Here is a 17,061-nt window from a genome sequence, read left to right as displayed (position 1 = left end):
CTGCCTCGGGGATTGTGTTGACAGCGGAAAAAGCAGCTGACTCATGAGCTAAGTGTCGGCTACATGACTCCATCACAGATTTCCCCAGCCTCTCCTTAAGTAGAGGGACAGGAGCCCAGCATTCACGCAGGGGTGGTGCAGTCTATGGGGGAAACTTGCCTGTACTCATCACCAAGTGTGAAAAACCTCAGGACACACAGCTTCTGCTAGAAAACATGTGTGCTTTTTATGGCTTTTTTCCAGAGTCCCCTTGCCACTGTGGCCAACTCCTGTCAAAATGTACCTAGCAATAGGTGCCCCCTGGCAATAACTGTCATCAGTGTGTGACTGGCCACACAGCCCGTGGAATTTTGGTATTTTCCTAGCTACACTGAGTCCCGCAAAAGCTGTGTCTGTCTTGTTTCAGGTTCTGAGCATCACCTCCCTCTTCAAACTCTGTCCTATGATCTTGACTGTTTACATTAACTTTTCTGCTCCACCTTTGACATAGGCATATTGAACATGCCCCGTGTCAGAGTAAAACAGCTACAGATTTATCCTGTTTCCAGAAATAGAAAGCAAGTCTTTCAACACAAACATATGTTCTGGTACACACAGGTGACGCACAAAGACACCTGCACAGATCAAGCCCTACAGAAAACCACACCAAGTCCTGGAGTCACATCCAGTGGGAGTCACTGCTGACTGGGGAGAGCTTTAGTACAGACACAAGCCTGAGTCTGCATTAGTAACCGCACCACTGAAGAGTGCCGTGAACAGATATACCCATGATGGTTGATCAAAAGGACCACGTTTCTCCCACTGTGTGGAACTGAACCAATGTCTAAGTGTCAGACAACCTTGGAAAGAGAAATTCCATCAGTGACACATTTCTTAGATTATGTTTGATAACAGCGATAACATCCAGTCCTTGAGCAGGTGGTTGTTTGCTTCAACACTTTTGTCTACTGCTGTTAGTTCACATCGTTTTGCATCAACCCAGAGCAGTCTTAATAAGTAAGCAGCCTAGGATAGCACGTGCTCAATGTCTTAACTGAGGCAATATTGTTAAAATGCTACACTGAGTGGTTGTTAGGATTCTTCATAGCCTGTGGCATACCATGCGCAAGGTCCTGAGCTCAGTCTTCAATACAACTGAAACAAAACTATTCCTTATGGACACCATATGCTCTCCATCGCAGACAAATGTTGTGAGAGACCCTCAGGCAGTGTTCTGAAACCATAATAACTATCTGACCTATCATACAGATATGGCGATATAGACATTAACACTGGCTCCTCTGCAGTGACATTTTTTCAGTTAATATCCTCTTCTTTAAATAGAAACACCAGACTAGGGTAGTGGCGCACGCCTTTAATCCCAGCACTTGGGAGGCAGAGGCCGGCGGATCTCCGTGAATTGGAGACCAGCCTGGTCTACACAGGGAGTTCCAGCACAGCCAGGACTGCACAGTGAAACCCTGCCTTGAAAACACAGAAATAAAAATAGTAAATAAATAATAAATAAATCGAAACATCATTTCTCACCTCACATACTTGTTATTTGGACAGAAATAGCAACTACCTTATAAGACAGTACACTCCTGCCATGGGAAAGGTGTCAAAGACAAAGACATTTTTATATTTGTGTTTATTTTTATTTTTTATCTAGTTAAAATATTTTTAAATGCTTTACTAATTAATAATCTACCTAAAAGCAGATTAAAGAGGCTGTGATTTGGGCTAACCTAATAAATTTTTTCTTATCTATATTATTAATCAAATGAAAAGCATGACCTTAAAAGATTAACTCAAATACTAGACCCAATATTCATAGCACACCTCTGATCAAACTAGTTTTAAAGAAAGTGAAGTATCTGTCCCAGTAAGTGAAGCTTCTAAAGCTAAACTCCAAACTTAGAGCATGCTCTGGGCTTTAGAAGGTACCACGTCTCCGGTTGTCACCCACTTCAAGCAGTTGTCACCCAGCACCCAGAAATGTGCACGTGGTTGATAAACTGACCCCATGGCCAAACCCCACTCACAGCGCACACTTCCTTGGGGAAACTTCTCCTGAGGGGAAAATGCTAAGCTGTCATGTTCTTCTCTGAGCTCAAACTCACGTGCCAGGCCGCCTCTCCTCGGAGAGCAAGAACTAAAGGAGAAGACCTCACTCAACATGTCACTCCAACCTTGTTCTTCAGCCAGGACACTACCGGGATCCACACACGTCACTGCAAGCCTCTGTGCGTATTGCTAAGCGGCAAGCAGATGGCAAACAGCCGTCCGGCCATCTTCCTACAGTTTTCTCTCCCCTTCTCCTTCCCACATCCCAGTAGTCAGTGTTCCAGTGCCGAGCTGTGATCTGGTGCCAGCACAGCGGTAACTCAAGTGTGTGGGAAACCTAGGACTGAGTCCTCTTCATTGCCTGCTGGTGACATGAGTCACGCCGTCACCAACAAGATTAAGCTTGAACTAGAAACTTTGTTAAGGTATCAAGTGTCAAAATATTAGTGTTTCAAGTTGACAGACGAGCAATTGGAAAGTGTCCAGGAACCGAGTATCGACCTGAGTAGATCACAGAAACGCTGAAGCCCGGGTTTGTTTGGGTTTAGGATGACTGCGGTCCCTGTCAGCTGCACACCAGCCCATTGTCTGTGAGGAAGCAGCACCAGAAAAGTCTAGATCCTTAGCCAGGTGAGACAGTAAGAGAAAAAGAACCCAACCCGAGAGGCCCTGGGAGGGCAAGCGCTTGGGCTTCTTGAGTTTTTGCAATGGCTTTGGATGAATTTTTACTTCAAACCATCACATGTCATCTCGGAACAAAACTGACTATAGTTTGAAGCAGACGTGGCGCGTCAGGTGCTGGTTGTGGGCCAGGTTCATTTTGATCCTGAAGCTACGAGGAAACAACAAACTGCTGGCTTTGATAAACACTTGTTGGGTGCTGAGACTATTGTAGCGTTTTGGGAGCATCACTAAAGACTCCTGGAATGAGCGTGATGTTGCTCCTCAGTACACATGTTTGAGAATAGGAGGCGTGTCCAAAGAGTATCATTTAGGAGTTAAACACCCGTGTTCATGCTGACACGATCCTTTCTTCACTGCCTGTGGGTAGATAGCTCTCCTGAAAGGGCACATGGTATCATCTGAGCGCCTTCCATGCAGTGCCTGATGGGTGGGATTCTATCAACCTGCAGGAGAGATGTTCCATGGATGAGACATACAGCCATTTTCATACCATTTCTATGTGTGTTTGATTCATTTAACTTACATGGCTAGATATTCTATGTACCCGTATCAATGGATGTAGTGAGCAAGTGCACAGGTCATAAAACTCAACCAACTTCTGTGTGATTGTGAATAGCGGCTACCAGAAGGAAGAGGTTCCGTTTTGACACTTGCTGAGAAGCAGCAGGCTCCAGGGCTAACATACCTGTGTCCTTCCCTCCCTGATGGGGACAGCAGAAGACTACTCAGTTTCCAGGGACATTGATTGACATGACTGGCCGGCTGTGAGACACAGGCCCTGGGAGGGCTCCTATGAAGCTTAGGAGGTACCAACTTCTGCTAAAGCCTGGTTAATAATCCACCCTCCGACAGCGCCGGGAGGAGGTGTAGCAGGGCATGCACTATAGATATTTCATGAGTTTCCAAATTAATCCTCTTGGTTCAGTAAAGAAACACTTTCATAGCGAGAAAGCATATTCCGCTGTTTACCTATTCTCTTGAGTTAGCTGCCAAAACTGAGGTAATAGAACAACTTGTTAAAGCATTTCACCATCCATTGCTTTTCAACAGTGTCCCGAATATCATTTTTATCAGTTACTGTGCTACATGGTTAGTGACATTGAAGCTTATTTAAATATAAGGTATCATAACCAATTAAGTTATAAATTAAACAAATGCAATGCTTGAATACTTTGTTAGTTAAAAAAACGCACAAATTCCTCTTGCTGTCTCGGGACCCCACTGCCTGAATGTGAAGTCTGTTATCCAAGCCACAGAGGACAGTCTGAACCTGAGAAGCTGAAGATGATACTAATCTAGACAGCCATCATAGAACACAACGCCATCACACAGGAACCTGGAACAAGCCCACCCCAAAGAAGTGTCATATTTGACTGTCTCATCAGCTGCTTCAGGGATCAGGGCTTCAGAAGGACTGGAAGAGGATCAGAGGTCATCAGGAAGGAAGAATGCCACATTTTGTTCTTGTTTGACTCCGCCATCTTCTCCCAACTCTTCATTAGAGCGTGTGTTTTGAATAGACTAATATCTTTTCGTCTCCTTACCAGATGACAAATTACCAGGAGAGGCTGAACAAATCATCCAAAGTCACACAGCAAATATATGTTAGAACCACAAGATAAAAGCTGGGGTGGGGGGTCTATGCTACGTCCACCCTGGGCTTTCTAGAAACATCTGTGTTGGGCCTTAGTGATTTGAGGGTCTGGTTTTTCCCTAAGAGTTGGTTTGGAAATCAAGAATTGTACACAAATGAGAAAGTTTATAAGAGTAGACCATGGTTTGTCTTTAAATTTAATATCTATTTATTAATCAAACTTGTTGCCTTCAACAGTGTAGAAAGCCAGTCGGAGCAGCACACGAAGCTGAACACCGTCTTGATTATTTATGCCACTTTGGGGTCCACTAAAATATCGAAAGAATGAGACTCGGCTGCTGGCCAGGGCTGCTATGGAATTCCAAATTTGTCTGTTCCCAGGTAGAGCCACAAAGCAGTAACCCTCTTTCAGCTGAAAGTTCCAGAAGGCCAAAGTTGCTGCTCATGGGTGGCAGGCTGCTCTCTCTCTGCCTGGTTCGGATTAGACTTTTCAAGCACTACCACTTCCCAGACCTGGGTGGCATCTGGGCCCCAGGAGGCAGACCCCCCATGGTCCTGATTGCTTTCCTGATAATTTAACCAAGTTTTCCTTTGTCCTTTCTGCTTCCCCAACAGGAGCTATGTGGCTAATGCTTAACTTTCCTGGTGTGAGAAGCCTGGGCTCTTAGACCTCCCACTCCACAGCATTGCTCCCTGCCATCGAAACTGGCCTTTTCCTGATAGCTAGAAAATATTTCTCCATGCTTATCAACGCAGCCTGTGTGAAACCGCAAACTCATGTGGATAACCTGGGGAGCTCAGGGTTCATTTGGTGCATCAGTGTTAGAGAGAGAGAGAGACCCTGTTCCCAACCTCTCCATGAGAATGGGTGGCAAGCTTAGCCATGTGTCCACCTCATCCAGTATGGACTGAATCATCAAACTAGGCTCGGTTCACACACGAACAGCATGATAACAAGGCTAAGTTCCCGCATACACGGGCAAGTTAGACGGAGTTTAAAATACCCTTCAGCAGTCATGAGCACTATGTGTCCTCCTCAGTCCTCCATCAGTGTGTGGTAACTCTCCTTGTGGGGTCTTTGGGTCCTTCTTTCTTCTTTGTACCTTTTGTGCAAATGCTTTCCTGATTTCTCAGACTATCTCCCCACTGTTACTGATTTTCCTATGTTAACTTTGTGACCTTCAAATATTTTTGACGGATTCTGCTGATTTTCCGTGTGTATCTTTCGACAGTGCAGACAAATAGGCAAAGGGAGGGAGCTGAGGCCACTGTCCTCTATACATGTAGAAAGGTGGCTTTCTCCTTTCCTGTTTAAATGCCTTTCATTTCTTTCTCTTGCTTGATGGCTCTGGCTAAGATTGCCAGTCGTTTGTTGAATAGGAGTGAAGAAACGGCATCCCTTCCTTGCTCCAGGTGTTGAATAGGATTGATGAAACGGCATCCCTGCCTTGCTCCAGGTCACAGCACACACACATTTATCATTTCTGCAGTTAGAATACTGAGGCTGGGGCTGAGTTTAAGTATGGCCTTTACGATGCCGAGATTCAGCCCTTCAGTGCCTGCCTTGTTCAGGGATTCTATCACGAAAGGAAATTGAACCTTATCCAGTGCCTTTCCCGCATCTGTGGTGATGATCACGTGGTTTCAGCCTTTATTATCCAATACGGCATTAGTAACTGGTGTGTATTGAACCATCCTTGCATCTCTGTGGTACCCTACTTGATTGTGGTGATGTGGTTTCTAACACACTATGTTTTCCCATACAAAAGTGTGCTTACAGGAAATAATTGTCAGGGATTGTTAAGGCTTAAATCCCAGGGTTTAGTGGTGAGTTTATAATATTGACATGTTGGGTAGCCAGGAAGCATGCCTGCTGAGTGTGGCCTAGGCCATCTTGCCATGTTGGACAGCCATGGAGCATGCATGCTGAGTGTGGCCTCGGTTCCTACTTTCAATTGTTTATTCTCTTTCTCAGCAATGCTGTGATATCAAACTTTAAAAGTGCTTGCCATTCTAAAAGACAGAAAATACAGTCTCTTAATTTGTTTCCTCAACATATTTTAAATGTTATTTCTCTTATTCAATTTTGCTATATAGGCATTTTACTGTTGTTATACAATCATTTATCACCCATTTCCTAAAATATCTTGTCTAGAAAGATCTTCCTGTGCTCTAAGTGATGACTTTATGTTTTATTCTGCATTAATTCTGTTAGCATATTTTCTCGAATGTATCACATTTATTAAAAATTTGAAGTTCATTTGAATAGACTTGAAAATTATTAGCAGTTTCTTTTCCTCTCTCCACTGGGACTAGATGCCAATATCAATATCTAACCCTGTGCACATTTTCTCAAAGGTCAAGTCCTTGTGGCTCAAATTTACTGTCTTTGGTGGACTGTGAGCCGCCCCACCCCCAGTGCATCTACAAATCAGGCTACAGACCGTTCTGCACCCCAAGCTCTCTGAGAAGGTGCAGATGAGGAGAACTCAGACAGATGCCGTGACCTTCCTTCCCTCCCTCATCAGCCCAGACTACTGAGCCCTTCTTACACAAGGGTCCACCGGTGGGGCAGCCATGTTGGAGAAAGACATCACATCCAGTAGGGAACACTAGCGCCTTTTCTAATGGTGGTGTTTTCTCCTCCCCCTCCCTTCTTCCAGTTAGGCATGATAAGGACAAAGGATGCTGATTACTTCTTAAAGCCACTTCCTCCACACCTGTCGGGCAAGCCCAGCGGGTCTGCACAGGCTGCCTCTCCCTCCCACGTCCTGTACAAAAGATCCACGGAGCCCCAGGCGCTCAGAGAAAACGAAGTCCTGCTGGTCACCAGGAAGCGAGATCTGGCAAGATCTCACCTTCACCATGGCAACTTCCATCTGGGCCTCCCACAAAAGCAGCATTTCTGTGGTAGACGCAAGAAATGTATGTGAGGGTGATTTCGTGCATTGAATGACTTGGGTAATTATGTCAGATAATGGAATGCTTTCAATTTATTAAAAGCGTGTCTCCCCACAAGGTGAAACGTACTGACTGTCCCTGCTGCCATCAGGGGTGACTCTAGGGATGGTATTATGTGTCTCATAAGTGATGGATGAACGTGGAAGATGATTTTATTCTTTTAAATAGTGAGCATTTTAAAAAGACACACTCCTCAGAACATCTTAGAAGAAACCAGAGCCCTGGCATCCCCCTCAGTAACTCTATCCTTGAGGTTTAGACATATTAAAGCTCACATACTTTTCCCGCTGAGGTAACTCCTTTGTAAGCATACATGGAGTTTTCCACTGCCACATCAAAGAGGGAGTGGGAGACAGAACTTACCTGCAAGTTGTCAGCAATCCTTTATGAGTGGGGCATCGTCCCGATTCCTCAGAGAGGACTGTCGCTTGCACATTGTCTAATCGTATGCTCCAGAAACCCACAGCTCTCTAGGGTCTCCTCTTGGCCTAAGCCTTCAGGCATCACCTGATAGGCCTTCCCAGGGGAGACAAAGGAAACCTAGGCCTCCAACTTCAACCTTCTCTGGCTCTCAGGGTGGCTTTATCTGCCTCTCTGAAGGAGAAGAGAAACCTGGCAGGCGTTCTGTGGATCTTGAAGAAAGAGGATGGATGAAACCACTGGTGCTCACTGAAGGAGCAGGTGTCCCTGAGGTGTCAGAGCCCATGCAGTGTCTGGACCCATTTTACCCCATGAACAAAACACAAGAGCTGTGGGTGAAGGTCCTGGAAATCTCAGAGGGAATCAAGTTCAGGGGGGTTCCTCTTTGGTCTGCTGGGCTTCTTGTGGGGTAGGTCGTGATCTTCTCAGTGGATCTCACTCTTAGAACAACTGTCCCCATTAGAACCCCTGCTTTCAAAGAAACGTGGGTGTGTTCTCTGTACTCCCTGAGACATCTGTCTGGTGACCAATGCAGTGGATTTGTTAAAGTGGATGCTGAGGCTGGAGGTAGGGCTGGTGATGGGAATCTCACCCATTCTCTCAGCTGTGAGCATCCACTGACGTGGGGTTAGCTAGACTAACATGTTCTCTCAGCTGTGGGCATCCACTGACGTGGGGTTAGCTAGATCACCTGTTCTCTCAGCTATGAGAATCTGCTGACTTGGGGTTAGCTAGACTCACATGTTCCCAGGACGTTCAGAAAGCAGTGACCTAAAACAGACAGTGTTTGTTCTCAGGAGCTTCTGAGAGCTCTAAGGTCACACCACACGTAGCTGAAATTCTTTTCGATCACTTTCTAGAGAAGAACCAGTAGTTGATTGTATTTACTCCCTCTGCCTCTGTGGTTCTACAGCATCCCATACAGTAGCTGACGTAGAGACTGAGTGACCCAGGACAACACCTATGAGGGTGTCCATGCAAGTGCAAGTTACAACGGCCACAAAGGGTCCATCACTCTTAGCTAGGGCTTATTGAGATACAGGCTGAGTTTCTCACAGATGAAATATTTGTGATGGGAAAATATACATATTTCATCATATTTTAATTTGTACAAAACTTGCGTGTACACATAATGAACGACCTTGGGGATGGATTCCAAAACTGATCAGAGGCTTCATTATTGCCTATATACCTTAACATGTACCCTGGGGGTAATTCTAGAGAATGTTCTTAGTGCGCATGGGTTTCGGGTGTGACTTGACACAAAGACACGATGTAGAATTTCTACTTGTGGCTTCGTGTTTAAACTCAAATAGTTTCAGATATTGGGTCACTTCTGGATTCAGAGTTTTTCAATTCAGGATGCTCAGTCTGTATTTCCAACTCACCAACCAACAGAAAGATTTAAAACCCATTGGCTGTGAGCACCAATCAGGCAGAGTTGTGTTTGTTCGTAGCCTCCAAGGGCAAGCTTGTATTAGGTGGAAGTTCAAATCACCAGGATGGGGAATCGAAGTACACTTCCCCATGAAAGGGTTCTGTGTTGGCTTAGCCATCTCCTAAAGTTAACTGTTTTTAATAGAGTGCTAATTGTCATAATTATAAAAGCATTCTAACGGAATCCCTCCACAAGGGCAGAGTGCAGTTTGCTCTGTAATTAAGTCTGCTCAGCATACACAGCATTTGTTAGACTCTTGTAGCTGTGGGCAGCTACCACTGACTGTGCGAGACTGACTGGGAAGGAGATTGGGAGGTTAGTTATATCCAGATACCAGCATCAACGGTGAGAAGAAGGAACACCGCTTGCTGTTCTGAATGTCACGGTGTGAAGAAGCCCTGTTTCGTGAATCCCTGTGCACTAGTGCCCTTGGTCCTAGGACATGCCCCTTTTAGATACTAGGGTTCAGCTCTTACTTTAAATCAGAACAAAAACAATGTGAAGTTAGTTCTAGCAATGATTTCCAAAACACCAAGACTATATGAACCTCATTTAAATTTAGAAGGTGACTTGAACACGTCTTGAGTTACAAAGGTCGGTCAGTTCTGGGTTCTATAATGAGAATCCTATTGCTGTGTTTTAGATTCTTTATGTAGCCTAGGTTTCCTTTAAACTTGGAATCACCTTGGTCGGCATGAACATTCATTTTTCACATTTCTGTAGGATCAGTTGTGCCTCTGGTTTTGTGTGTTTGCTGTAGCTTTCTCTCCCCATGCTCCTCCACAGACATGCCCCAGCCTCCCAAGGATGACCTCTACATCTTGCCCGATGAGTACAAGCCTAGCTCCCGACACAAGCGCTCCCTCCTGAAATCACAGGGAAACGAAGAGCTGAATGTGGAGACCCTGGTGGTGGTTGACAGAAAGATGATGGAGAACCATGGCCATGGCAATATCACCACCTACGTCCTCACTGTGCTCAACATGGTAGGCCTGGCCTTTCTGAAGCCACGGGCACATGTGTGTGCGCGCGCACTTGTCTGTGCATGTGTATTTCTGTATGCGTCTGCTTTTGTGTATGTGCCTGTGTGTGTCCTTGTTTACATTATGTGTATGTGCTCATGTGTGTGTGTTTGTATGCCTGTCTCTGTGTGTGCACACCAATGCAAGTTTCAATGCTTATTTCATGTCTTGGTATAAGAAACTCTTATTTTACTAATTTCCAATCAAAAGGTGAAATTTCAGAACTTTGAGGAATTGAATAGGGGATCGCTAACTTGATCATTGTGGCAACTTGGTTGTTTCTGGATCACTTAATTCACCGATGCCTTCATATACTAAAAGTCTTACCAGGATGTTGACACATTTTGAGGCAACAAAGCTGTACCAGATTGACACACAATTTTAGGTTCAGATAACGCCTACCGCTTTAAGAAGGTTAATGCTCAGGTGTTGATATGAAATATTTAATCTGCAGGCACTGAGAAGCTCCTATTTTGGAATATCTTCCCAGATGAAACATGTCTTTGTCTTGAAGGGCACGTGTGGGAGCTACAAATGAGTCAGGAAGAGTGCTCTGTGCCTGATAACTGTGAGCGAAGCCCACACCACAGAGAGAAAAGCGGGGCTGCCCACTTGTCAGAAAAAGTTAATGGCAGTGTTTTAAATATATATTTTGACCTCCTAAATCCATGAAACCCCATATAGATCTGTGTTTCTCCAGAGTACTCCAATCATGTCTAACTTTACACAAGAACCTCACTTTTCTCCCTCCCCACAAAGAAACTTATTGTATATCTCTCTCTCATCATAGAAATTCACATGGCTCTGTCTTCACTGATCACCCACGTGGCTCTCTCATCACCTGACTCTGAGGCTGAACTTTGCATAGAATCTCAGGGCCCTGCATCCCTGATCTGTGTCAGCTATCATTTGCCTGTGTTCTGTAGAGGTCCTCCAATACAGAACTCCATGGTAATCCGCAGCCTCCATGTAACCTGATTGTTCATGAAGGAAGCGGAGAGCAAGGGAGTGAGAATCAAAGGCTAGCCAGCCTATGTAGCAAGACTGTTGCCATAGTAATGGTGATGATGATGGGGATGACAGTAAGGAGGAGGAAGAGTTTTGAAGGCTGTCTCTCCTTCATGTTGGGTAACAGATGGACTTCCTCTGCCTTCTCAAACTTGGACTTTCGTTCCAGGCTCCCTCAGAAACAGCTCCATCACCAGCCTTCCCACACAGCTAGATTATCTGAGAAATGTCAGGATGCTATGCTCACTTAGCTAAGCACTGAAACACGAGGGTTTGCTCTGACGGGCACGAAGTTGGGCCATGGGCTAGCTATGACACACTCACGGCTGATGCCGATCTTCTGTTCCAGGTGTCTGCTTTATTCAAGGATGGAACAATTGGAGGAAACATCAACATCGCCATTGTGGGGCTCATTCTGCTGGAAGAGGAGCAGGTACTTTAGCTTCAAAAGCAGCTGCTTCAACGTGCCCTGCAGGAAAATGAGTGGGAAATGCCCTTTCAAAAAAATGCAATTGCTCTGTGTAATATATTTTTATTTCTCTTTTACTTGGGAAAAGAAGGATTTCATACTCTGCATTTAAAATGACTCACTTGTTTTTCAATTCATTCTAATGGTGCATGTACATGCATGTGTGGTGTATGTATGTGCATGTGTGTGTGAGTGTGCATCTATGTGTGTGTATCTATGTGTGTGGTGTATGTTTGTGTATGTGTGAAGGAGATGGTGAGGTCATATGTGTGTGTATGTGTGGTGTATATGTGTGAGGGTGGTGGTGGGTTGTGTGTATGGTATATGTATGTGTATGTAGTATGTGTTTGTGTATTTTTGAGTATGGTGGTGAGGTTCTTTGTGCATGGTATATGTATGTGTGTATATGAATATGTGGGGTGTGTGTGTGTAGCTATGTGTATATGTATGTATGAGTATGTGTGGTGTTTGGGAGTGTGTGTCATATATCTGTAAGTATGTGTGTGCGCGCCTATGTGTATTGTGTGGTGTGTGTGTGTGCCTGTGTGTATTGTATGGTGTGTGTGTGTTATATGTGGTCTCATGGGAAAATGAAAAGGAGAGTGCATTTGTTACGAGACTATAAGAAGGAAAAACACTGGTAGTTTGAAGACAAATGTGTCTTTGGCCTTCCTGTCAATGCTTTACTGAAAGATGAACTATGTCCGCACCAAGGATGGTGACCTGTGCTGTGCCCTGCCAGACTGTGCCTCTTTACCCTGCCAGCTTCTGCTTCCCAAATCCCCACAGTTCTCAGGCTTAGACTCTGGATGGCAATGGGGGATAGTATGCCCTCTCCTCCAATCCAAGCCTCCTGTCCCCCCTACACAGCTGCATGCTGTGCACCCCAAGGAGCCCCTCGCAACATTAGTGGCATGGAAGTCTTCACTATAAATAGGTTCCACTTCTGTTCCTCCCATGCTGATTACTGACTCAGCAAAGCGTGAGAGCCCAGGGCCTGAGCTCGACAGACACCCAGCCTTCACCACCCCTAGATGACGTCTTCAGTGTCTCATGGGAGCCACAGCATTCTTGTTTATACAGCAAAGACTTGTCAGATGGAATCGGATGGTTCAGAACATCTGTGGGGCACCCCTCTACGCAGGTGGGGTACAGAAGGACAGGCTGTCTGGTCTGTCTAACGCTGTTGTCTGTTCAGAGAGCGTGCATCTGGGAGGCTGCTGAGCTAGTCGGGCTTCTCAGGTGACAGGTTAATTATTCCCTGTATTAAAACGCTTTCACTTTGGAATTCATCCAAGCCGCAAAGACTAAGCAGCAAGGTTATCGTTTGATCATACACCTGTGTTTCGCTTTAATTAACAACAGCTTCCTGGAAGTCGCCAGCTGAGGAATGCAGGCGTGCTCCTGCACTTAAGTGCAGCGGGCTGCTTCGGCGCATATGGCTCCGAGAAAACAAAATAAACAGCTAAGGGGCGAATGTCTGTATGACTAAGAGACAGCCTTTTCAGTAGTGGCTAAAGCGTTTTACAAGGAGGCATTCTGAAACAGGGCGTGTAAACTGATATTCTCTAATCCGCCCTTCCAACACTGTAGCAAACCTAGAAGCGGTTCCATAACTCAGGGCACCTGTTGTCATGGTGCTCCTGGCCCTGCATCCTCTATCCCTTCTAATTCTAGACTTCAGGCCATAGTTCACTGCTGCTCCTCCACAGCCCTTCATACAGATGGAACGTTTAATGGTATTCTATATTGTCTCCTTGATGTCTGTTTTCAGGAGTAAAGCTTTAGGCCTTGGCCTTTTTCTGTAAACAGGTTGCTTCTGTGTAGAAAACTTTCTAGCTCCATACTGTTATAGCAGGGATGGAAATGCTGTTGTTCACTTTGGTTGTGAATTCACCACTAGTGAAGGTGAGTGTGTGTGTGTGTGTGTGTGTGTGTGTGTGTGTGTGTGTACTGTGCAAGCCATACACAAAAGACTATTCTAGCAACAATTTTGCAAGGTATTATTTGAAGATATTTTTATGCAAAAAGTTCATGCTCACATTTTGTCTTTATTGGTCATTGAATCCAAGAGTCAGTAAGATACATTACAATTGATTACGTATAGAAATGTATAAATGTGTTCTCTGGATCCATACTGATTTGTAGAGTACACTGTCTTTGGGATGGTAATGCATCATATATAACTCTTATATTATCTACATTCTGGGTCCATCTGTATGTTGTAAATCTCTCCACTAAGATATCCTGCTCTATTGACAATGGCTTGACCATATTTTCCTTACATTTCTATGGGTGTCTTGGCCTCTCTTGCCTAGCCAGGGCTGGCGATTAGTCACCATGCAGACCATACTTTAAGCAGCTTCTGCCAGTGGCAATCTGGATTGATGGGGAAAGATGGAACTCGCCATGACCACGCCATCTTACTGACTGGTCTGGACATATGTTCCTGGAAGAATGAACCCTGTGACACTTTGGGTAAGATTCTCCAGTATCCCTTGGAGGGCTGTGGCAGGGCGTCTCGTTGGAGGGTGATGTAGCTACCATCACCTCAAACACTAGCCGTCTTTTATCTCTCAACAAAAGCCCATCTCAAATTCCAGAGTTCCTACACTTTCTAAGGTAAGATCTGCCCTTTCTCATCTCTTCTGCCATTGAAAATGGAACCAGGAGACTCAAGCTTGTCTCATGATGTGGCAAGAGTAATGGACGTGTTGATACTGATGGAGATGCCACAAAAATACTGTACAGCATGTCCATCTCCATATTTCTCTGTAAAGATCTGAGCATCAGCATTCTAGTCGTGTTGCAGATGTTCACAGAGTGAGACAGCATTTGGACATTTTCCCATGTGGTCAAAGAGTGTGCTACTAACCAGGACTCCACAGGCCATTTCCTTTTTACTCTGTTTCTTCTCTAAGCTCAGAGGGTAGAGTTTTTATTTAGAAGTTTCTGGATAGGACCTCGTCTAGCAGGGGTTAGCTCTGCTTCTCACCACGGCTTGCTCATGAAACTGACCCTCAGCCAGCCTTGGGAGCTGTGCATTTTACCCACCCTAGCCAGCATGGCGCACCCGGTCTGCAGCGCTCGCCCACTCTCTTCCCATCTGCTTTTTTTCCATGTGTTAGACACCAAGTACCCCCATTACCAGCTCCCAGGGAGCACTCCAGACACTGAGGACCTAGTGCAGTTTCTGGGTAGATGGTCCTTCATGGATGTTACCGTTCCTTGCTGGGGACATCAGCATGCCCTGTGTGACTGCTGGAAGGGAAGTCTCAGAAGCCCGGCATGGTTTCTCCTAGTGTCTTCCACGAGCTTTTCCTTCTTTGCCTTTGTCTTTCTGCAGTGTTAAATCATGACTCAAACACGGCAAGTGCTTCTCATGGCAAAACTGAATCACTAAGCATGGGGTGTGATCCTAGGGACCTCACCACACACCCATGCTCTGCCGTGTTTCCCCTTGAGGCTTTGGCGGGCAGATATTTCTAGGAAAAGGCAGAAACCATCCTCATCTGCAATCAATCCTCTCTTCTATTTCAGGCCAACTTTAGTCTTTTCCAGGAATGTTGCATAGAAGCTGAGCCCATTTACCAGAAGACAGAGTCCATGGGCTCCTGGGAATACATAAGATACACCCTTCTCCCACATCAACACATCATCTTTACATGATTGTCCAGAAGCAGCCCATCTCACATATCCCCAAATGAAGATGAGGACCAAACTTTATGAAGCATTAAAAAATAAATGCATAATCACTCATTATACATCAGCCCTACTGTGTGTTCTCTTCATGTCCTACAGGGTTTGCACCCATAAGTGGGATGTGCAGTAAGTACAGAAGCTGCACCATCAATGAAGACTCAGGACTTGGACTGGCTTTCACCATTGCCCACGAGTCTGGACACAAGTAAGTCTTTCTTTCTCACTGGGAGTACTGGGAACAAGAGCATCTCCTGACTACATGACTTCTGCATTTCACTGTCGGTTCTGTGATTTCATCTTATTTCACAGTGGCCTGCTGTAGTGGTACTCCATTTGACTGAACAGAGGAACAAGCTTTCTTGTCAATGGTAGCTACTATAGACTCTGTCTCTCTCTCTCTCTCTCTCTCTCTCTCTCTCTCTCTCTTTCTTTCTCATACACACACAATTAATAGATACACACACATACAAACTCATATATGATTTGTACACATACTATACTTGGAGGCATACAAGTGGACCTTGGGATTGTGGCCACTGAGAAGTTGCCCCAGTAGGAAACGATTGACTTCCCATGTTCTACCCTGACTTCTGAGCTCTTGCTCACGAAACAAGGTACCATCAGGGTTGTGCCATGAACTGGGTGGCTTATTCTGGGTAAACAGGGTCCTGGGCAAGCAGCAACCAACAGTGATGATGTTGAGCTAGTGAGATGGGTCAATGCTTGAGACGCTTGCTGCCAAGCCTGACGATATGAGTTTGATCACAAAACACACACAGTAGAAAGAGAGCTCCGACTCCTGCACATTGTCCTATGACTTTGACACTCACGTCTTAGCATGTGTGTGCATCCACACAAGGAGAGAAAGAGAGGAGAGGGGCAGCAAACAAGGATAATAAGTTATCTATGGTGTTCATTTTTCATGTAAAAGAATCTTAAAAATCATACCCACAACAGCTTACAGAAATTGTTATTCTCATTTAAGATTTCATGCTCATAATCCTGCCATCTGATTCACCTTGGGGCATGGTCTATTGAGATGTTTTCAAAAGCCACATTGGCCCCCATTTTGCTAAGGACAGCCACTGAGCGCTCTGAGGACTACAGAGTTCAGTTGTTGTCATAGAAGTTACTTCTGCCCTGTTTAGACCACACTTGAAATGTCTCTTAGAAAATGTGCAAGCTGGGATTCCCCTTTTCTGCTAATTATCTGTCTTGAAGCTTGATTTTCCTGTCAACAGAACAATGGGGGCAGTGTCTTTTGTTTGTGTTTTGACAAAGCTGTTCTTTCCATCTCCTAGGAAATGCACCTATGCTCAGAATAACATGCACACATATGTGCTCAAGTGCATGTATGGCATGCACACACACACACACACACACACACACACACACCACAGGTGCAAGTGTGTGCCTTTGTTCAACTGAATCCCACAGAGACCCCTTAGGTCTTGGCTTTGTGTGAACTATTGACCTGAAGGCAAAGCTGTAAGTCCATTAAGCAATCCCTTCATTATCACAGGTAGTGACTGATGACTTTATTGCCTAGAAAATTCCACCTACACTGTATAAGGCTTTCAGTTAAAACATAATTGTATTTTTAATAGTCTGCTAGAGTTAAAATCTTTCATTATTATAATGACACGAGGCTCTTGTCCTCTCAACCATACCTGAACTTAATTAAACAACCAAGGCATGAAATATTTAAGTGACTGAG

General features: G+C 44.9%; 1 protein-coding gene across 1 annotated transcript in view; it reads left to right on the top strand.

The window, feature by feature from the left end:
* Nucleotides 1-17,061, top strand: part of Adamts16 (ADAM metallopeptidase with thrombospondin type 1 motif 16) — a 100,527-nt gene that overhangs the window by 22,912 nt on the left and 60,554 nt on the right. The window contains exons 4-8 of the mRNA XM_041632225.1: nt 6,988-7,249; nt 9,930-10,129; nt 11,523-11,606; nt 13,961-14,120; nt 15,444-15,549. Of these exons, the coding sequence (XP_041488159.1) occupies nt 6,988-7,249; nt 9,930-10,129; nt 11,523-11,606; nt 13,961-14,120; nt 15,444-15,549 (812 nt within the window). The remainder of the gene's footprint in view (nt 1-6,987; nt 7,250-9,929; nt 10,130-11,522; nt 11,607-13,960; nt 14,121-15,443; nt 15,550-17,061) is intronic.

This window comes from Microtus oregoni, unplaced genomic scaffold (assembly GCF_018167655.1).
Source record: "Microtus oregoni isolate MIOR12 unplaced genomic scaffold, Mior012 000040F_ref0000088, whole genome shotgun sequence".
NCBI lineage: Eukaryota > Metazoa > Chordata > Mammalia > Rodentia > Cricetidae > Microtus > Microtus oregoni.
The sequence above is the reverse complement of the archived record's forward strand: the minus strand, read 5'-3'. Positions and strand labels throughout refer to the sequence as shown.